The sequence below is a fragment of the Aplysia californica genome, unplaced genomic scaffold (genome assembly GCF_000002075.1).
Source record: "Aplysia californica isolate F4 #8 unplaced genomic scaffold, AplCal3.0 scaffold00315, whole genome shotgun sequence".
NCBI classification, from domain to species: Eukaryota; Metazoa; Mollusca; class Gastropoda; order Aplysiida; family Aplysiidae; genus Aplysia; species Aplysia californica.
The window spans coordinates 149,054-171,198 of record NW_004797585.1 but is presented as its reverse complement, the minus strand read 5'-3'; the positions used below and the strand labels follow the sequence as shown (position 1 = coordinate 171,198).

At 45.7% G+C, this 22,145-nt stretch overlaps 1 protein-coding gene across 3 annotated transcripts in view; it reads left to right on the top strand.

The window, feature by feature from the left end:
• LOC101851877 overlaps positions 1–19,460 on the top strand; it is a 39,604-nt gene extending 20,144 nt beyond the window's left edge. For 2 of the 3 annotated variants that reach the window (XM_005102152.3, XM_035970736.1), the window contains exons 4-17: positions 1,093–1,263; positions 1,612–3,512; positions 4,609–4,930; positions 5,726–8,711; positions 9,306–9,481; positions 10,102–10,189; positions 10,782–11,062; positions 11,786–11,838; positions 12,935–13,118; positions 13,490–13,532; positions 14,558–14,691; positions 15,429–15,521; positions 16,314–16,349; positions 17,780–19,460. In XM_005102152.3, coding sequence (XP_005102209.3) covers positions 1,093–1,263; positions 1,612–3,512; positions 4,609–4,930; positions 5,726–8,711; positions 9,306–9,481; positions 10,102–10,189; positions 10,782–11,062; positions 11,786–11,838; positions 12,935–13,118; positions 13,490–13,532; positions 14,558–14,691; positions 15,429–15,521; positions 16,314–16,349; positions 17,780–18,439 — 7,128 coding nt within the window. In that variant the 3' untranslated portion in view covers positions 18,440–19,460. The remainder of the gene's footprint in view (positions 1–1,092; positions 1,264–1,611; positions 3,513–4,608; positions 4,931–5,725; positions 8,712–9,305; positions 9,482–10,101; positions 10,190–10,781; positions 11,063–11,785; positions 11,839–12,934; positions 13,119–13,489; positions 13,533–14,557; positions 14,692–15,428; positions 15,522–16,313; positions 16,350–17,779) is intronic. The other variant, XM_035970735.1, reaches the window with a different exon arrangement.
• Positions 19,461–22,145: the final 2,685 nt, after the last annotated feature.

Here is a 22,145-nt window from a genome sequence, read left to right as displayed (position 1 = left end):
ATCATTAATAATTTTATTAATCACTGCGAGTATGTATGTCTGTGTGTGTGTGTGTTAGCGAGAGAGAGAGAGAGACAGATCCAAGCCCTTACTGGCGGACAAACGACACAACGTATGCAGATAACATTGTATTTCGGAGTACTGTAAAACTTGCTTTTTTCCCCCCATTTTCTATTTTCTCAAAATCAGTGCACATCGTCCGTTGTAAACGAACTTTAGATCACATTAAAATCCCTTGAAAAAGTGAAGTCATAGGAAAAAAGAGTAGCTTAGGTTTAACCAAGAGGTACGTGTTGGGCATAGCTTATTGTCTAAAGAGTGAAAATACAAACTGGGATTCGGGACTTGAGAAAGCAAACATTACAGCAGAGAGAACTGATTCAACCGAGAGCAATGTGCTGAGGTTTTACTGTATTGCTCATTGTCTTGTGGTGTGCCATGCCCTTTGACCTTGAGGGGGAAGTGGCAACAAACATGGTTATTATTGCGTTTCGATTAATACGGGGTACCCACTACAGCTGGATCGGGCCGATCGCCCGACTCGATCGCCTGAAACTCAAAACAAACACGTTTGTTTTTTTAGGCGACCGAGTTGGGCAATCGACCCGATCGGCCGGCCGATCCCATCCGTAGTGGGCACCCCGTATTAGATACAACGTAGGATTGTATGGTTACGTTAAGTATCCCTACTGTGAAATATTTGACCAAACACAAGCGCACACACACACAAATCCAACCATAGTACACTTGCAGCCAGGGATAAAAAAGCACTTCAATGGTCTTCAACTTCAACTCAAACGTTTGAGTTAAACTGGACATTACCGTTTGAATTTGACAGTGAGGAGGGGGTGCTAGTACCAGTACCCCGAGGAAAAGGTCAACGTGACTGAAGATCAACTCCAGTCAGTTCAACACAAGAGGAGTCGACTGTAGTCACTTCACATGTCCTGTCCAGGGTGGACTGATTGGGAGACACTACAGTGCTTGGCTGGTCATGTAACAGCGGTCTGCGGAGAATGAAGACGAGATTTCTGAAAACATGTTACAAATCTAATGGGTTTTTAATCTAGTCTGGACATTTTTCTTTTCCAGCAGCCCAAGGATAAGAGTCCACAGTTCAGCCCGGTGCAGTCCGAGAGAAGCAGCCCAGGAAATGATGAGTGGAAAGAGGAGCTGCTGGCCAAAGAAAAAGAGATTCAGACTCTCCGCCTGGAGCTAGAACTTGCGGAGACCAAGGCCAGACTGGAGCAGCAGAAGAAGCAGGTGAGACTTGAGACGTCATGTGTTTAGTTTGCTTGTAGAGTAGAGCGGACTGGTTCTCCTCTTCTCATTACTTTCCTTCCCCCCCCCCCCTTCGCTTTTGTTTTAGTTTCAGTTTTATTCAAATTCAAGCTTGCAAGAGGTTTGTGGGTGCTTTGGTGTGGTTTGCTCTTTCTTTCCTAAAAAACATCTATCGTCTTTATCTCCCCTCCTTCTTTTTTGTGTTTGTTACTCTCTCTTGTAACACATCTAATCTTCGACCTTATTGTGTAACAAGTGCTGTAAAACTCTGACTGAAAGTAAAAGATTTATTTAGTTATTTATTGTTTTGTTCTTGTCTTTCTCTTCCAGCTAGAGCAACAGCAACTTGCTGCCATCCAGAAGGCCGGGAAAAAGTTTGTGTCCCGAGAGCCGCCGGCGTCTATCGCACTGCCTCCCGTGAGTTCCACCAAGGCGGCTCCGCCCACCAAGCCTGTGTCCAGAGACCCTCGCCTCAACAGGGACCCGCGCCTCAACCGGGACCCGCGCCTCAAGAAACAGCTGGAGAAACAAGAGCAGGCCAGACAGCAGCAGCTGCAGCAGGAGGAGGAGGAGATGGCGGTGGTGTCACTGACGCCCCCCCCTACAGCGGCACATGTGACACAGGTGGAGAGTTTGCCCCCCGCGGGAGCCACGGCTACTGCCCCAGCGGACCCCCCAGCTCCCTCTGCCTCGGGACATTCCCCCAGAATGGATCTAGCCACGTTGCTCAACTCTTTCACCACAGCGGCCGCCAAAGTCGTGGCGGAGCAGTCCAAGAAAAAACCCAATCTCCCCGCCCCGCCCGTGTCGCCCACCAAGGTACCAAAGCCTGATCCCCGCATGAAAAAAGAGCAGGTGTCCAAGGCACCAGTCTCCAGCAAAGAACTGCACAAGGAGGTCAAAGTTGAGAAGAGTAACAGTGACAGAGCTAAGGATCCTAGGCCAGCAAAAGATAACAAGGTCAAAGAGAGAGAGAGAAAGATAAGTGGGAAAGATGTCAAGTCTCAGAACTCGTCCAAAGAGCCCCGGTCGCGGGAGATGGTCAAAGACAGGAAGAGTCCTGCCTCGGACCTCAAAGCTCCTGACTCCGGGAAGCACAACAGGCCCCAGGACTCCGGGAAGGTCAAGCCTCAGGACAGCGGCAAAGAAGGCAAAAGTTTCGACCCTCTGAAAGACGACAAGCCTCAGGACTCTAGCAAAGACAGCGGCAGATGGAGCCAGGGGCAGAAAACAGACAAGGACAGGAGGGAGCCCAAAGATCTCGACGGTCAACGCTCGGCCGAGAGGAGAGACAGTCGGGAAAAACGGACAGCGGCGCCGGAGAGTGGGAGGAGAAGCCCGAGGAGAGGTTTCCGGCGCTCTCCCCCAGACTACAGGAGAGTCAACCCGAGGGACCCCAGACCCAGCCACAGCCGGGGGAAGGAGCGCGGTCGGGGCGAGGTTCCCGTCATCATGTCTTCGGACGGGAAGACAGACCAGTTTGGTCGGATGCTTCGCACGGAACTCGATAAGGGCCCCAGTAGCTCCAACAGCAGGGATAGGTCTCCCATCGAGAGAGACAGAGACAGGGTGGCTGACGACAAGGAAGTAGTGGCCAAGTCAAAGAAACCTGTGGAGAAGACTGACACAAAAGCTGGGGCCAGAACAGAAGAGCATGTGAAAGTAGAAAATTCAGAGATGGAGAAAGATGATGTGTATGTGTCACAGAGTGATATTGAGGAGGAGAAGAAAGAGGAAAATGAAATGGAAGAAAACTTGTGTGAAGAGAAAGTTGTTGAAGAGGTCAACAAAGCTGAGAAAATGCAAAGCGGGACAGAAGAATGTGAAGAGGTTGTGAGTGACAAAGTGCCAGAAGTGAAGCAGGAGAGAGAGAAGATGGAGGAGGAGGAGGTTGTGGCTGAGTTGAGACTGAAGGAAGAGCCAGCATCACAGGAGGAGCCCCAGCAGGAGGACACAGACATGAGGATGGAGAAGACGGTCACAGAGGGAACGAAAGGAACAAGTGTCGTCCCAGAGGCCAGCCAGGCTGTGGAGGAGGCCGACGATCAGCTTGTCAAGCTGGAGCCACGCGACCAGGACATGGAGGAAGTCCAGGAGAACCAGCTCAAACGTCCCAAAACGGAGAAAGACAGCGAGAAGGACATGGGGTCGGCGCCACCTCCCTACAAAATTCCCAAGCTCTCCGAGGCCAAGAAGGCGGAGAAAGCAAGAGAAGAGGAGGAAGATATAAGGTGAGATTTGTGAACATACACTCCCAACTTGCTCAACCCTACCTCCCCACCTGTTATTTTTTTCTATTTTATAATGACACCATCCAAGAGGTCCACCTGTTTATTTCAACCGCTTTTCTTGGTAATCAGTGGCCATCTTCGACAATTTCCACTGTATTTTGTTCTCTTTAGGTGTGTAAAAAATGAAGCTTCTGTGGATTGAGTGTGAATTTTGAAAAGTTTAATTTCTACGTATTGGAAGTTACTGCTCTTATTATATATTTTCTGGTGTGTGGGTGGCGGTTTCTTTGTGGTGAAAAAAGTAAAGGGGAGGAAAATTTCTCCACTTAGATTTTTGGAAACACATTGGGGGGGGGGTCTTTTGCTGTGTGCGTTGCTGTGGTCAATTTGTTTGCTGGTCTGGTGTATGTGTGTAACTGGACAATACTGTTAGTTAAAAAGCAAGGACAAGTGACGTTGCCTAACCCTAATGTTAGTATTATAGGTCAGCCAGCAGTTGATTGATATGATGGCTTGTGAATAAAAGTTCAAAAGAGAACACCAGTGAATGAAATACACCAGCTCAGTACAGTGTTCCAGTAGGAACAGTGTCAAAGCTGAAGATTTTCTGAAACTGAAATGATTGAAAGTATGTTTTGAAAATATAATGTTAGTAAAAGTTACATGTCAGATTGATTCCTACTGTTTTGAAGTAGCCAATCTGATATGTTCAGGTAGAAGTCAGTAGTTTTTCCCATACATTGCATTTTTTTTTTCCTTGAATGTTTTTCATGGTGTACCTTAAAAGTATTATGGAAAGCCTTTGGCCTTTCAATATATTGCATACCAAATATTTGGAAACAAAATGTTAAGAACATGGCATGTTATTAATTAATCATCTTTGTTTTTTGTCAGCTATTTTGTTTTCTTTCTGTTGATGTTCCCCTCTGTGACATTGTGATGGTATTTTTCTTGGCTGAATGGTTACTGAAAAAAAACTGTTGTTTCAAATGAATATTTGAAAAGACAAAGGCTTTTCATGTTACTTGCGATGTTAAATCTATGTGTCAGCTTCTGTGAAATGTAGTCTGATAAACCTGTACTTGTTTTGTTGCAGCAAATTGTTTGGGGAGGAGGATGTGGACTACCGTAACCTGCCCGGAGGCCCCAAACCGCTACTGGTTCCTCCACCCATGCCCAGCCAGAGTCTGCTGTCGCCCGTCACGCCAACAAGCATGAAGAGCCCGGCTCAGCAGAGATGGAACCTGTTCAAAGAGAACCACCCGACAGACTTTGCCCAGGACATGGAGCGGAAGCGACTGAGGGACGTCCAGATGCAGTCCATGGAGAACCAGGTCCAAGACGTTGACCTGCGACCCCTCACACGGCAGCAGCCTCCGGCTCACGCTCACCTGGAGACCAATGTCTCGATACCAAAGGTTGGTCTTCTGCTTTTTTTTCCCTCATCCTTATTGTCGTCATTATTTTTTTCCTCTACCTCTTTTGTATGTTTGTCACTCCCTTGTGAACTGCTATTTCCGGGGTGCCTTGATAGTAGGCTTTGTGCTGTCGTTGCTAGAGAGGTGAGCAGAGTAATCCTGATTCCCCGTTTGGACTTTTCTGTTCTATTCACATCCAGCCCTTGGTGCTCATATGACCTTATGCAGTTGTGAACGCCGTGAAACCTTGCTAAAATTAAAGGTTGGTCTCACAGGTTTGCTGCACAGGGTCATAGAAGTGGCTTGCTAAAGTGGACAATCCTTTTTTTATACCCTTTTATCAGCTTAAATTAAATTTTTTCTGTCTGAAAATGTGCCTATTTATTTCTTAATATTTAAGTAACACTATGGAGTGTTGTAGACAGGTGAAGAGCCCTTCCTGGTGGCCTAGACCTTATATCAGGTTGAGAGGGGCAGATGAAGATGATGATTTGTTTTACACTCTCTTTAGACCAACAAAATATCTGAAACAGATATTCTAAACCAAGTGCTCTGTTAGTTGCTATGAAAAGACAGGCATAGCCCTAAACCCTGTGTTTTCCTTATATTAGTCTGTTCCTTCATTTGTAGCTATTGACAGAGTATATTATGTTGAAGATTATGTTGAAAAAACTTCTGACAATAAAATGTAACCAATTAAGTTCAAGTGTTTTTGTCTCATAGACATCATCCCGCTCATCTGATATCTTCAGATTTAGGCTATTATAAACGTCATCTTGGTATTTTTCTTTTCAGGATCTGTCAATAGACAACCAAGAGCAGATTTTGCGTACTGCGGAGCAGAAGTTAAAAGACGGTCGGATTAGCCACTCGGAGCACCAGGAGATTGTCCGCCAGCTTGGACAAGTGTACGACATGCAGAAAAAACTGCACAGTGTCGGTGACTCTTCTTCCAAGACTTTGGATCTGAGAGACCCTCGCCTCAGGGGAAGCAGGGAGGGGAGGGGGATGTATGGAGGAGACCAGGAGAGGAGAGGGCCTCTCCTTCCGGACAAAGATTTTGAGTCGAGAAAAGGTCACCCAGCGGATGTGGGCGGTAGGAAGAGAGCACTGCTTGAGTCTCGTAGTGGCTCGGATGATCCAGTACGTAATTCACCGAGGTATCGCGATCCCAAGGAAGATTTTGGGTCGGCTCAGAGAAGTCCCAAAGAAGACTTCAGCGGCAGACATTTACCCAGGGAAGGTCATAGGTCAGATGGAAGGGTTGGGCCAGGGTTTGAGCGACGGCGAGGGCCGCCGGGCGAGTTTGACGTGAGGTCCCCTCGGGATTACGAAGGTCAGGTTTCTCCCCGAGACTTTGACGAGAGGGTTCCGGGGCGCTACAGAGACTACGACGGCCACCACTCTAGAGACAGAGAGGAGTTCATGCTGAGGACATGCCGAGATGGGAGGGAAGACATTGACAGCAGAGCCCGCAGGGAGAGAAATTTTGATGGCCGCCCAAGACGAGATAGAGAAGACTATGACAGTCGCTCCCCCCGAGACTTTCAGGGTGAAGATTTTGACAGACGACAGCCGCCTCGCGACGAACGACTCGCAGACCAGGCAAGAAATCGCGACAGCCCAAGGGATCCGTTTAACGATGACTACCCAGAAGGGCCTCGTCGTAGACCCGAGTTCTTTGATGCTGCAGACGAGAGGAGGAGACCAGATCATAGAGAGGAGAACAGAAATTACCGGGGCTCCCCACCTTTCCGGGGCCGGCCAGACAGCGAGGGTCGGCACGGTCCAGACAGCGAGGGTCGGCACGGCCCGTACAGAGGTCCGGACGGTCCGCGGCAGCACGCCCCGCCACAAGGGCCTGCAGGGGAGGAGCCAGGGCCTCAGCCGGGCTACCCCGGAGCTCCCACGCGGCCAGGACCTCCTAGAGTTGCCGGCCCCGTCAGGCCAGAGAATCCTCCTGTGTTGGAAGCTTCAGCGATGCCGGGCCCTGTGGGGGCGCCTGTGAGGCCCCCGGGGCCTCGAGCGCCCGGCCCAGGACGACCAGAAAACGCCCCGCCATTGGAGAATCCCGGTAGAATGCCGGGACCCGGAGGTGCCCCACCCAGGCCAGGAGGGCCCAGAGTTGGCGGCCCACTGGGACCGGAGCCTTCCCCACCAGCAGAGAATGTAGGAGTGCAGGGACCTCCCGGCCAGATGGCAGAAGTCGTTCGGCCCTTGCCTGCTGGCAGCGGTGCCCCGCCAGGTGGGCCCATCATGACGCCTGCCAAGATTTCCGACCCTCTGGACGACCCGCGGTGGGCGGCCATGAAAGGAATTCTGGAGAATGAAGGTACAGAAGAACTGGTGATAGACGGTAAACCATTTGAGCTTCGCATGGGAACTTCTCGCAAGCTCAGGATCTACGGGCAGGTGATGGATGTTGCTGTGGATCTGAAGGAGCGAGGAATCCGCATCGACGGGAACTTGGTGTACAAGCTGGGTGAGCCCATCAAAGAGGTGCCGGCCATGGGCAAGATGGTGCGCCTGTACTATCACGGCCTGCCCAAGCCCATCTGGCTGGACGGTCAGCAGCATGAGATGAGGATGGACGCTCCGCCAAGGAATGTTCTGATAGACGGAGAAAAGCGAGGATTCCAAATAGACGGAAGAGACATGATGATTTTAGTGGACAGACTGGAGAAGGGGTCCTACGGAGGCCCTCCCAGGATGATTCGGATCGGTGGACACGATCATGAAATAAGTTTCCAGGCTCCTCCCCGGCAAATTTTGATAGACAGCAAATCTTGTAAGTTGAAGTTGGACAGCAAAATCCCATGTATCATAATTGACGGCAAGCCTCACGGGATCCGTTTTGATGGGGAGCCCAGAACTATTTTCATCAACGAAATGCCTTTCACGATCCCCGTTGACAGGGCAGAGAAAGTCCGGCTGGGTGCTCGGCCCATGTACATCGCTTTTGGTGGGCCGGCTCATGAAATCATCATCGATGGGAAATGGTTTGAGGTCAAATTTGACAACACACCGAAGGACATTCATTTAGGAAACCGGCACTACTCCATACGGTTGCCGGGTCCCGTTCCCCGAGTGAAGATCTTGGATGAAATGCCTCCCAATTTTGACGAGTCCCGCCTGCTCTCCTCTAACAAAATGGGTCCGGAAAAGATGCAGATGCCTGGAGTGATGAGGCCCAATGAAGTCAACCCGCGTATGCCAGGAGTGATGCGGCCCAATGATGGAAACCCGGGCATGAACCAAGCGTCAATGCCCAACGCTATCGCTCAGGCCAATGCTCCAGGCATGATGGGGCCGGCCATGAGAGGGCCAGGAGGACCGGTCCGCCCCAACTTTGTGGGCATGCAGATGCGGGGGGCCGAGAACAACATGCGGCTGTTTGGGCCGCAGCAGCAGCAGCAGATGGTGCGACAACAGATGATGGCGGCAGCCGCAGGAAACCAAGCCATGATGCAAGGGCAGGGCGTGCCGGGGATGGCCCAGGTCCAGATGTCGATGCTGCAGGGCAACCAGGCGGTCATGTCTCAGGGCAACCCGGCCATGATGATGGGCCAGGGAAATCCGGCCATGATGGCCCAGCAGGGGCAGCAGGGGCTCCCGCTCGGCCTGGGGCAGAACCCACAGATGGGGGGACCCATGCGGCCCATGAACATGGGAGGCCCGGGACAGATGGTGGGCCCGCAGAACATAGCGGGGCAAGTGTTGGCCACCGCACAGCAGAACCCGGCACTCATGCAGAACATGATGAACTCGGGACTGATTGCCAGTAAGTCATTGCTCTGTTATACATTTACCTTTTTCTTTTACTCTGAACTGATTGCCAGTAAGTCCGTTATACTTTTACCTGTTTCTTTTACTCTGGACTGATTGCCGGTAAGACATTGCTCTATTATACTTTTACCTGTTTGTTTTACTCTGGACTGATTGCCGGTAAAACATCGCTCTATTATACTTTTACCTGTTTGTTTTACTCTGGACTGATTGCCAGTAAGTTGTTGCTTCGTTATACTTTTACCTGTTTCTTTTACTCTGGACTGATTGCTAGTAAGATATTGCTCTGTTATACCTTTACTTGGGTCATGGTTGGTTTTAATAAAACTATCAGGTGTGGTGGGATTGTAGTTTCTGTTGAAATAGATGAAATCTTCAAATCTTTACATCCCTTCTTCCTCCCCTCCACACACACACATACACACACACTTTTTCTATTTTAAAAAAAGTAGTCTGTACTTGGTTAGTTTATTGTAAAGCAGGGAATGCAGGATAATTGGGAATTGGGGTCTTGCAACGCGTAAAGGACCTTCGAATATTTTAATGCGTTTGTTAATGTTGTCTTTCTTCTTCCTTTTTTCCCAATTAGATCTTGCAAGTGGCTTGAGACAGCCAAATCTCGCAGGCATCTCAAACCTGGCTGCTGGTTTAGCCGCCTCCACCAACCTGAGCACGACGCGACCCCAGCAGAATCTGCTCCAACAGTCGACCCACTCGGCGGCCATGGCCACGGGCCTACAGGGAACCCTGTACACTCCACTCCACGTATGTCCACACAGTTTACTACGCTGCGTGATTTTTTCAATTATGATTGTTGTCCCCTCCTGACACTAGCAGACAAAATATCGATTGTTCCCAGCTTTCCTGCTGGCTCATACACGGACCCTTTTGTTATCGCCGTTTCCCCTCAAAGTCATCATTCTATTCTAAATGCTTGGCGAGCTTAGTTGTTGAAGAGTTTGTTTTTTTGTTTTGGTTGTAGTAATGTCTTCATGGCAAAGTTTGTGAATGGTGAATTGGCTGACCTGTTTGGGTTTCCCGTTAATTTTAGAAATAATGGTGGTGATGAGTCATTATGTGGGGTTGCGTTTAAGTAATGTTAGCGTTAGTCCTATCTTCCTCTGCTCCAATGAGTCACGAGGGAAATGGGTATCCTCTTTCCCGTTCCCTACGGTTTATTCAAATTTAAAGAAAACGACAATCTTGTTTATTTTCAACAGTACATGTTGTGGGAAGTTCCTGTGAACAGAATAATGTCAATGTTGGTATTTATAGTGTTGGTGATGTGGTGTTCTAGTTGTTGTGTTTGTGTGAAATAACGCGAGAGCCCTCCTGGTGTTTTAGTTGTTTGTATAAAGTAACACGAGTGCCCTCTATGTCACCAGAAATCGGGCGTGCCCGGACCCAGTGGACCGGCTCCTAGAGGACCAGCGGCGGCCAACGTACAGCCCATCGCAGAACCCAATCTCCCAGGTACTTTCTCTTTCTTACACAGTTGGGACTTCCTTTGTTCTGGAATGCTCAAATTTTCTTTCTCTTTTCTGAATTGTTGAAAACCAAGCTTGGTTACGTTCAAATATAATCTTAAGCCTGGAAGAGGGAGGGGGGGGGTGTCTTTGGCTCCTGTAAGAAAGTGAGGGGGGGGGGGGGTCTTTGGCTCCTGTAAGAAAGTGAGTGGGGGGTGTCTTTGGCTCCTGTAAGAAAGGGGGTAGGGATCTTGAACCAATGTAATATTACATTTTTTGGGGGTCCCGAGGTGTTGACTTTATCAGAATTCCACTGTAATTTGTTTTATTTATAATTAAGTAAAAGTAGGAAAAGAGAAAAGTGTAAGAACGGAGGGGAGGGGGGCAAAAATTCCCCAAAAGGTGTAAGATTTCATTTGAACAGCCCCCTTTAGAAAAGTGTTTCCACCCATCACTGCTGTCTTGGCTACACAGCTGTGTGAAAGTGACCTGTGTTTTTTTGGGGTTTTTTGGGTTTTTTTCAAGGAACGTATTAGTGGTAAGCACAGAAGAACCGAAGCCTACATTTTTACACCTGGTTCCTTTTCCATCCCTGCCAGGTATATTTGGTTTGAAAAACCTTCTGCCCTCTGTGGCCTCAAGCACGCCTACGGAAGCATCTGCGTCTAGCACCGGCGCGGCGGATGCGTCGTCTGCGCCCAAAGCTCCCATCGACATCAACAGTCTGCTCAATAACCTGCTCAAGGTCGGGCTCATCAAAGAGCCGGGCAAGGCGGAGGAGAAACCGGCCCCGTCACTGGTGCCAAAGACAGAGGCAGCTCAGGTGCCAGCGCAGAAGACTGAGTCGCCCAGCTCCACCAAAGAACCGGCTCCAGTGAAGGTATGGGGCTTGGGCTTGTCTTTAGAGTACCTTGCACGTAATTAGAATAGAACATAACTGGTCACTTTTAAGGACAAGCAGGCTAACCCAGATTCGGGGGGTTTCCAGAAATCTTGACCTACACCAAAAGTGGGTATTGCTCTACCTATAGAAGAAGTTTGGTTTCATTGCTGTGTATATTTGTTTGGTTGTAGAGAAAACTCTCCTTGTCTTTTAAAGAAACTGAAGAAGGGGCGAACATTTTACCTTCGATTTTCTCAAAACAGCATTTTTCATGATAGCCCCCTTGTGTTTAAAAGCGACCAATAAGAATACATTCTAGCACACACTCAACCAAATATGTACACAGCATACAGATTTTCAATTCCCAATTTTTTTTTCTCCAAAACTTTTGTTTTTTTTAATCACCTGCATAGCGAAATTTGTACACATAACAACAAGATTTGTGCTTCCAACCGATTTGGCTTTGTATGTGTGAGCCACCTGTGGTTTCTGATTTCACATGTTGGAGATGTTGATTAAGAAGAGCATATTGTCTGTTGCATTTCACAAAAATACCTAAAAGTCAGTTTTGTTTGTAATACTTTCAACTTTTCAGCTTTTATTTGACCTTTATGTTTTGAGTCATGTTCCAGCTGTGAAAATGGAATAACTTAATGGAAAACAGGAACTTTGGTCGCTGTAACACGCAATTCATATCTTTTAAAATATTTTTTGTTTCAGAAGAAAGCATACGTCCCTGACCTTACAGGATTTTTACCATCGGATCTGAAAATGTAAGTAGTGCACACAGTAAAATCGTGACCCAACTTTTCTACCACCCTGACAAAATTGACCCTCCTTTTCAGTCGGTAGGATTTACTTGTTGTTGAAGGTGTTTTGTCGACTCTTTTTAACGTCCCGGATGTGCTTAAGCTTTGACGGTACTGTCTCTTTAATGCTAACGTATCCCCAGGTACCCTCCAACGTGGTTCCTCATGTCATGAGGAAATTTCTCTGTGTGGAAAGTTTGCAGCATCTTGCTTGATTTTAGTTCAGCTTGGTGGGTGCTCTGCCTGCTGTCCTCCCGTCTCCCCTTCTCCTATTCTGTGGCGTCGGTGGCCTAGTGGTTAGGCTCTCGGACTCGCAACCGTAAGGTCGAGGGTTCGAATCCCGTCAGGGGCCCGACGTTGTGTCCTTGGGAAAGGCACTTTACACGAATTTTCCTCACTTCACCCAGGTGGGAATGGGTACCCGGCTATAGACAGCGAAAGATCTTGTCAGTTTGTTAGTGTTTGAGCGCTTAATCAGCTGCTTGCACTGTATGCTTCCCGGGAAGCTGAGAATGTTTCGGAGTGTTCTATGGTCTGCTGGGGTAATAATATAGTGTAACGCGCATAGAGCCTGCTGTTGAGCGGGGATATGCGCTATACAAATGCTATCTATTATTATTATTATTATTACTACTCTATTCTCTCGTAGTAACATCTATTCTTGGGCTTGTGTAGGACCCATTTCTTTTTTGCTAGTGCTGTAAAACTCTAAAGCTCTTTTTGTTTGCTTTTACATGTTTTTGAGTTGTTAATGACTTGTAGAGGTTAGGATGAAAACGGCTTGAAGGACAAGTCTACCTTTGCTTAAATAAATGGTAGGGAGACGTTTTTCCTTTAGTGATGTGTTTCATGTCCAGTTCATGGGTGGTTGGCGGGTGCTCTGGAGTGGTTTGCCCCTTCTTTCCCATCAAACATTTATCGTCCTTATCTCTCATCCTTCTTTTCTGTGTATGTTACTCTTTTGTAGCACATCTATTCTTCTGCACTTTTATGGCCTTATTGTATTGCAAGTGCCGTAAAGCTCTTACTAAAATGTCTTGTTCCCTTGTCTCGTGCGCAGAATGCGTAAGTCTGTGGTGGAGACACTCCACGAGGGAATGCAGTGCCACACCTGCGCCGCCCGCTTCACTCTGAGTGACCACGAGAAGTACCGCGCTCACCTCGATTGGCACTTCCGGCAGAACAAGCTGGAGCAGGAAATGGTGAAAGTGGCCAAGAACAGGAAGTGGTTCTACTCTATAACGGTGAGTTTTTGACGCTCCCCTCTTGGTGAACTTTATTGTTGGGTGTGAACAATGGCCCCTCTTGATGAGCGTAATTGTTGTATGTGAAAAATGGCCTCTTTGCTTTTTGCTCTTCTTTATGGTTTTTTGTTGAATGTAATGTGAAAGCAAACAAGTAATTTCTTGTAGATGTCCACAAAGTCCTATTTTTGTGTAGAGATGTGATGTTTATTATTGAGGGGAAACTGTTGACAGATCAACTAGTTTGTGGAAATTTCTTGTCAAGAACCCAGTGAATCTGTGTGAATTGTGTGAATATGTGAGAGTTTGATAACTGGATGTACACACATTGGTTTTTTCTAACGTTCTCCTTCTCTCTCCCTGGTCTACAGGACTGGATTCAGTACGAGGAGCTGGAGGAGACAGAGGAGAAATGTGAGTATCTGCACATGTACCGTTGTAATGTCCCACCGCACATTTCTGTCATGGCATCTCCTCAGCCAGGCACGTTTGTTAACTGTAACATATATAAGGAAATGACTTGTATATGTTGTCAATGTCCTTCCACGATACCAAATCATATTGTGGGATCTCTAGATGAAGTCGTTATCGGAACACAGACATCAAGGGACGTCTTATGATACCTTTGTTTTCCTTCCCAGTTTGTCACAGAAAAATAACAGGCTCCAGAATCAGGGTTCTGATTTGGGCAAAAATCTCTTTTCTTTAATTTTCTCAAAGCCTTTAAAAAACGTCTTGTGGCAATTGTGGAGAGCTGCTGCTGCTGTGATGAGGGAAATGTTTCTGTGGACCAAACACAGGACTGGTGACTCCCCATCTTTTACAGTTAACAAGACTGTATTAATATTTAGCCAATAGAGAACTCTCATTTCAGCAACACTTTGACAGACAGGGTTTATGTCTTTTTAGATAGTCCCTCATTTTGGAAAGTAGGGTGTTATGTTATTTTTTAGGATCAAAGGATGTAGGCAATATTTTTATCCTTATTAATCATTCATGGCATGAGACCAAGCTTATGTGCATGGCAGCCTGTCATGTTTGATTAAATTCAGCATTTTTATAAGGTGACAAGCTGAAAAACGGTAAAGATTTCACCACAGATATTTTGTTTTGCCACTAGGCCAGGTTATGGACTACAACAGAAAGATTCCTTCTCCCACCCAACAAAATGTTTTGTCTGGGTGGTTGACGGGTGCTTTGTTGTGGTTTGCTCTTTTTTTCCTTTCAAACATCTCTTGCCCTTATCTCCTCTCTTTTTCTTTGTTGTTTCTTTTCTTGTAAGACCTCAAATCTTCTGCATCTTTATGACCTAGATTTGTGTTGCAAATGCTGTAAACTCTTTCTGAATGGAAAATGTTTTGTATCCAAAGTTGGCTGTCATTTGAGACAGAAAGAATTGTTTCATCTCATGACTGTCTCTATTTTCTTCCTTCCAACAGCCCGCAGTGAAATATTTGAACAGATGAAGTTTGCGGAAGGAGAGACCTCGGTGCCGGCCCCTGCCATGTTACGTGCCTTGGAAGGGAAGGATGTCATCAAGAACCCAGTGGCCACGGGGGCTGAGGGAGAGGACGTAAGATTTTTGGCTAGTTTATTGAGAGAGAGAGAGAGACAGAGTGAGTGAGAAAGAGGATAACTGTAAGAGCTGTACACTGTATATGTTCTTTGTATTATTGTACAGCGCATTGAGCACTTCTTTGTGGAATGCACTATATAAATGCTATTTATTATTAATTTATTATTACTGAAGCAACTGCTATAGCTATCATATTCACCTCTTCGGCAAAAGCTGTCAGGATCAAAATCTGCCAGCAACCTCCAACAAATTTCTTCTCTGAAAATTTGTTTTCCTTTGTCCTTCTTTCCTGGTCTCTAGTCTTGTTGTCATTTGCTTTCCTCTTCCCCCGCTCCCAGCCCCCTCTCTGCCCCTCTCTCTCTCTTTACTCCTGACTCTTTCGACTGCTACTCCTGTCTCCATCTTACTGCAGTTTTTCAGCTACACCCCCTGATCTTAGGGTAAGTAAGATCTAACAACTTGCCTTTTCGAATAGGGGCGAAAAATCTCGGAGGTACGGCATGCAAGTTGCACATGCTAAAGATCCCCTGTGGTTTTACAATCAATAAGAGTAGAAATTCGACCACCTCAACAAATCTATTCAAAATTCCTACCAGAACTGAAACTACTCTAGATAGTGAGTATAAGAAACTGTCCCCGCTGTGAGATGAATAAAGGTTGTCATTGTGAAGCATCAGCTCGAAGAATGCAGCGTTTTGCTTTCAGGTTTTTAAAAGTGAAATTTTGTTTTTCAGGTTTGTGCCACTTGTGGTGATCCCTTTGACCAGATGTGGAACGAGGAGACGGAGGAGTGGATCTTGAAAAACACCATCAAAGTGGACGGCAAGGTGGGCACATTAGACATTTATGTTTCTGCACTGGGAATTGTCCGTGGCGACCACTCGTTGTTGAGGAGAAAACTGGTTGTCTTAGACAGGGAGGAGTCTTGGACTGTGTCGTTATAATGTATTGGAAGGTGGGGTGGGAAGGGGTGGTTTGGACAGGTGGCCGTTACAGAAGTTAGAGAAGACATGTGTTGTACTCCTTCTTTCATATATCAAACATCTATCGTCCTTATCTCTCCTCCTTTTTTTTCCATGCATGTTACTCTCTTGTAAAACGTCTATTCTTCGGCGCTTGTTTGACCTTATTGTGTTGCAAGTGCCGTAAAACTCTTACTAAAACAAAAAAGAGCAGATTAGGCTGTATTTCTTTCTTTGAAAAAGTTTTGGATACAGCTGACTGTGTTACTGTGTCCGTGTTGGGAGGGAGGGGTGGTTTTAAAAAAATAATAAGCAAAATAAAAAGACTTTGGGTAATTAGGCCTATAGAAGGTCACCAAAGTGAAAGTAGTTTTTCATTTAAACTGCTTCCATATTTCAAAATCTCACTCATTTCCGGTTGGGAAAATGATGAAATTAAAGCTCGGTACCGGAATTATATTTATATGGCTTTATTAGGTTGTCTTCTTGGGAAAATTGGGTAAACCCGAGCCTGTCTGTGTTTGGGATGAGGGCTTGGTGAGTTTGAGCTCTCAAAGAATAGTGGTCTGTAACATAGTTACATGTATTGTTTTATAAACCATAAACTTCTATCCTACTGTGCATCTACATTTTGTTTTGTTTTTCTTTTCTTTTCAGACGTATCATCCTGTGTGCTATGAAGATGTTCAAGAGGTAAAATCCTTTTTTTTTTTAAAGCGGCCAAAACCTTTCAATGTCCCGATTGTTTTCTCTTTTCCTGAATTGTTTTGTGTACTAGTTTATATTAATATATATATATATTATAGTAGGTCAGTGGTTGAATTATATCTTTACCCTATGTAGCTGGAACTCTCTTTCTCTGTCTCTCTCCCTCTCCCTCTCTCCCTGTGTGTGTATAGTAGAATCATGTTTTTAGTATTTCTGTTCTTTCTTTAACTCATTTGCGACTGGGCCCTTTCACCAGTCACAAGCGTTGAAGACTGGCGTTTTGGGGGGTATTTCAATAAATCACCACAACTCTCAGAATTACCCTATTGTAATCATTTTTTGACACAGTAAAGTAACATTCAAGCTTAATCTAATACAAAAAACTAAAGTTGTCTAAGTCTAATACTTTAATTTGTATGATTTTTCAAAAACTGGCATGAATTTGATTTTCCGAAAAATTTCCAGAGACGTGACAAGTAGAATGGAATTCACTGCAACAACAAAAATAAAAGTTCAAAGCTGGTCTGTGCATTGATTCAGACCCATACACTGAATTACATGAGACAGATGTACGGCACGACGTAGTGATTTCGTTGCGCGAAAAACAACACTGGTACTCGTGCTACATCTAGCCCTAGAACTACGACTCGGGCCGTGTCGGGTACATATCCAGGATCCTAACAATTAGACACATCATATTCTGAGACACTAGAACTAGTAAAACGCACAGAAGTATAGAAAACGGCGAAATTATGTGATTCTTGTTCATGCGACTTCTTCGACCGTTACTACGTCGCGACTGTCGGATTACTACCAGCTGTATAGAAAAAAAACAAAGCGCGAGTTCCGGTCTGTTCAACCCCAGTTGGGGTCACTGTCCTTCGCCTTCAATAACTTAAAAACTACCGGCCCCAGAGATACGAAACGAAGTCTAAGTAGCTCAGGCTTGGCCAAACAAGGGTACAAGGCGGGTTTCGCGATCCATGCGTGATTTGTAGAGCAAAAAAAACATTCCAAAGTTGGTCACGCAGGGCTTGTGAGACCCGCCGCGACGCTCGCGACGGGGGTCACGCAACTGTTGTGTGACCCGTCTGAAGTGAGTTAAACTTTAACTTTAAAGTTGAATTAAACAGGATTATTTTCACATTAGTTATGTCTGCTGGGGGTATGTAGAGTGTGTTTGGGAGGGGATGAGGATGGTTTCAGCAAAGAGCAGGCTGTGTGTGTGGGTGGGTGCGTGTGTGTAGGTGCTTATGTGAGTGTTGGTTCATGTGTGTGTAAATTGGTGTGTGTGTGTGTGTGTGGTCACCAAGCACACGAGGACCATCAGACATGGGTAAATGTGGTGTAGATGTCTCTTGTCCCTTGTGAGAATGCCGAGCCAAGTTGACAAGTGAATATCTTTCCTTCTACAGACGCCTACCCCTGTTGTGGATCTGCCCCACAACCCGCTAGACGAGCAGATTGCTGCCCTTAGAGGTGCCCCTACAGAGGAAGTGCCGCTCACAATCAAACCCGACCCAGACGCTGTGGAAGAAGCGCCGTCCAGTTCCACTTTGACCAGCCCTATGGAGATCTCGGCAGCCGTCAAGCAAGAAATAAAAATGGAAGAGGCCGACACAGCATCGACGGCGGAGTTGAGTCGTGCTCCCGCTGACGTGCCAGCGCAGCGGACAGAGGTCTCTGAGGGCCAGTCTGCCGCTAGTCCTGGCAAACCGGCGTCGGTTCCAGGGGCAACGACGGGCCAGCAGCACGTCCCCACCACACTGCTCAGCACCATCGCCAGCACGGTGCCGCGGGAAGTGATCCCCGTCAGCCAGGAGGACGACCCCAGCACCGCCTGGGACGAGATGGACTCGAACCCCACCCCCGAACTATCGCGTACCCCGACTCCGGAACCCACCGCCTCGTTCACCCCTGTGACCTCCGCCTCCTACCAGTCGGTGGGCTCTGGGTCGGAGGCTACAGCCGTCTCTCTGGCCGCCCAGGACGAGGACCCCCTCCCGCCCAAAGATCCCGCGGCAAGCGGGGATGTGGAGGTGAAGAAAGAGCCAGGTGCCGGCGGCGACTCGTAGCCTGGCCTGTGTGTAGTGGGAGACAGGGGAGTCCTTTCCTGCTGTGCATAATGGAAGATCGCTGCTAGTCTGAGACTGAGAGACTGACATGACAGAAGGTAGCTGCTAGTCTGACGCTAGAGTCTGACATGACAGAAGGTAGCTGCTAGTCTCAGAGACTGACATGATAGAAGGTAACTGCTAGTCTGACATGATAGAAGGTAGACCGAGAGACTGACATGATATGACATGACAGAGGGTAGTTGCTAGTCTGAGAGACTGACATGATATGACATGACAGAAGGTAGTTGCTAGTCTGAGACTGAGAGACTGACATGATATGACATGACAGAAGGTAGTTGCTAGACTGAGAGACTGACATGAAAGAAAATAGCTGCTAGTCTGACATGATAGAAGGTAGACCGAGAGACTGACATGATATGACATGACAGAGGGTAGTTGCTAGTCTGAGAGACTGACATGATATGACATGACAGAAGGTAGTTGCTAGTCTGAGACTGAGAGACTGACATGATATGACATGACAGAAGGTAGTTGCTAGACTGAGAGACTGACATGAAAGAAAATAGCTGCTAGTCTGAGACTGAGAGACTGACATGATACAACTTGACAGAAGGCAGCTGCTAGTCTGAGAGACTGAGATGATACAACTTGACAGAAGGAAGCTGCTAGTCTGAGAGACTGAGATGATATGACGTGACAGAAGGAAGCTGCTATTCTGACTCGAGAGAAAAACTTGAAGTGTGTTTTAGTTGACATGGGGACTGGAGATAATGACCCGACTGTATTTTTTATGATGAGCAAGTTTTGCTTGTGTTGTTGTTGGGTGATATATATGACTGGTGTCGAGTACAGAAAAAAGCTGTGTGAACGCAATGAGGTGTCCCACAGGTTGTGGCATTATTTGTTGTTGTTTTATAATAAATTGGTTATTTTTGTATCTCTGCAGTGGTTGACATGAAAGACGTATGACCTGAAACAGGTGCAATATGATGCATTAAAAGCTCTATTTTTCAAATTGCCAAGAGTTTTTTTTTTTCTTCCTTGGTTGAAGTTGTGGGTTACATTGGTCATTATGTGCACATCAGACGTGTTTTGATTTAATGTTGTCATCATTAAATGTGTATGTGGTGTGAATTTTTAAGTGGTTTTGTATATGCTACGTTTGTCTTCTATGGAGGGGGGAGGGGGTGGCCTCTTCATTGCTTGGAACAATGTTGACCACATTCAAGGCAACATGCGAGGAATTTTGGGCAAGGGCCATGTGAAGGTCTAAAGCCTTGCTGGCTTTAGTTAAAAGTCATGAAAGAATTTTTGTCAGTTTGAAATCTAAAATTATTATTTTTTTGCTGGGCACAGTAGACCTGTTATGATATATCGTGCAAGGCATCGTGGTGAAATCAGGGGCTTGTCAAAATATTGTAATCAAAGACGTTAACACATTTCCATTTCCACCCATTGGACAATTTTTATCAATTTTTGTTTTGTTTTGGGCTCAAGTGTATTCAACACTTTCATGTTCATTTAAAGATTCCTTTCTCAATTCGGTGTGAATTTTACTGAATTCAAAAGTGCAAAAAGTTTTAATTTGCTCTTTCCAAGGGCATGCAGCTTTAAAAGTGGCTAAACTTGAGTGGCCATTTTCTCGCTAATTTTACCTCTGACACCAGGTGATCCCCATCTCCTTGAGTCGCAAATATCTTGACATATGTTCGAGATAAGTGGATTTTTTTTTTCTTTAATTAAAAAACAGTCAAATGATGAGACTTTACAAGTATACCTTTTACCAATAACTCGTTATGTCCAAAAATTGAGGAACACCCGATTCCACAGTGTGGTGACACATATGTACATATATAGATCTATGTAGCCTACTGTGTGTACTGGCCAGGGATGCTTGCCTGTGCTCTGTCTGTGGAGAAAGAAAAAAGTTACTGATGTGTCAGACCTCACTTGTGGCTGGTACTGACGCTTTGAAAGTCCAAGGTTTTTTCTCAGAAGTCAGTTGTAGAAAACGTTGATGGCTGCTTACTTTAACTTACCAAGACCATGATGACAGGTTTTCTTGGTGGAAATTTTAGTTTGAGGAACTGGTTGTTGGTCCAAGTGTCAGCTTCTGGGAACATTATTTAATCCTATCCGTACGCCCTGGGGTCATTTTGTACACCCTGGATTGTATTCTTCACATTTTAGAATACTTCTGGCATGGAGATCTCTTTGAAACTTTCAGTATTTCTCAAAAAATTATTTTGACAGACTGCTATGCAAAACGTCATGTATCGGATTAACATGTAAATTTCCTTTTTGGAAAGTGGTGGAATACAGTTCCCCACGTTGTATGGATACGATAGTAAAACGCGACGTACGGATTGGGTAGTTAACCTGCTACATTCTTTTGTTTTTAACTTTCAATTGTTAGTTAGAAATAGAATAAGAGAAGTCCAAGTTTTGTAAAACCGTTTTTTGTTTTCTGTTTTTATAACTGTTATTAGTGGTCATGAACTGTTGTTACTGGCTATTGGTACCTTAGGAAAACTGTTCAGCGACTCATGTGTGCTGCTAACTACCTCTGTGTGTGCAGCTGAGTGAAGAGAGACAGACAGGTGGTTTTAATTATCTGCTCATCTGAAATGCGTTATTAATTATGAACAATTCTTTATTTACCCCAAAGCCTTTCCACAAATATAATCCTGAGTTTTGATTGGCTGAAACATGGCAAGCAGAATCTAGAGTTTTGATTGGCTGAAACATGGCAAGCATAATCCAGAGTTTTGATTGGTTGAGACTTGGCAAGCATTTTGAGACATGGCAAGCATTATCCAGAGTTTTGATTGGCTGAGACATGGCAAGCAGATCTCCCTCAACATTTGATGTGTGCATTCCAATAACTCTAACAGCTTTCTCTGAAAGCCCCCAAAAATGTATTCTGGTGATTCTGGGACACAAGCAGACAATATGTCACAACTCACATACAATCTGGGTCTGTCTGTACCTTGTCTGTACTGTCATGTGTCTGTCTGTCTGTACGTTGTATGTACATGGATCTGTTTGTCTGAATTTTGTCTGTCTGTACTGGCATATGTGTCTGTCTGTATGTTGTTTGTACATTGTCTGTACTGGTATTCGTCTGTCAATCTGTACGTTGTCAAACTACTGGCATGGGTCTGTCAGTCTGTAGGTTGTGAGCCAGCGCCACATAAGGACAACCTTCTGGCTTACCGTGTGGAAAAAGATATCTTTGTTACTGTTACAGAACTAAATCGGCTGAGAAATGGACAAAGTGTTCAGTACGCTTCAGCGGGTTTCGTTTTCGTTTTTTTCCTTAAATTTAAATGACCTCGGGAGGTGGCCAAATGTGTAAATAATTTATTAATAAGACAAGAATGTACTTCTAACTTCAAGCACTTATTTCAATCAAAAGCTTGTGTGTACATTTTTTAATAATAATTCAACCCATGAATTTTGCTGATGCAATGTTAAATCTGAAAAGTTTCCAAATAAACTTCCAGCACTTGTTTCAATCAAAAGCTTGTGCATAAATTGTGTTTATGATTCAACCCATGAATTTTGTTTGATTAAACGTTCAATTTGTGAAAAGTTTCCAAATAACCTTGTGTGGAACCTACCTCCAGCGATTGAGTTGAGCCGTGATCATCTGAATATGTTGAGTGCAGATTGCAGTAGCCAGGCCTACAGTGAAGGGTTT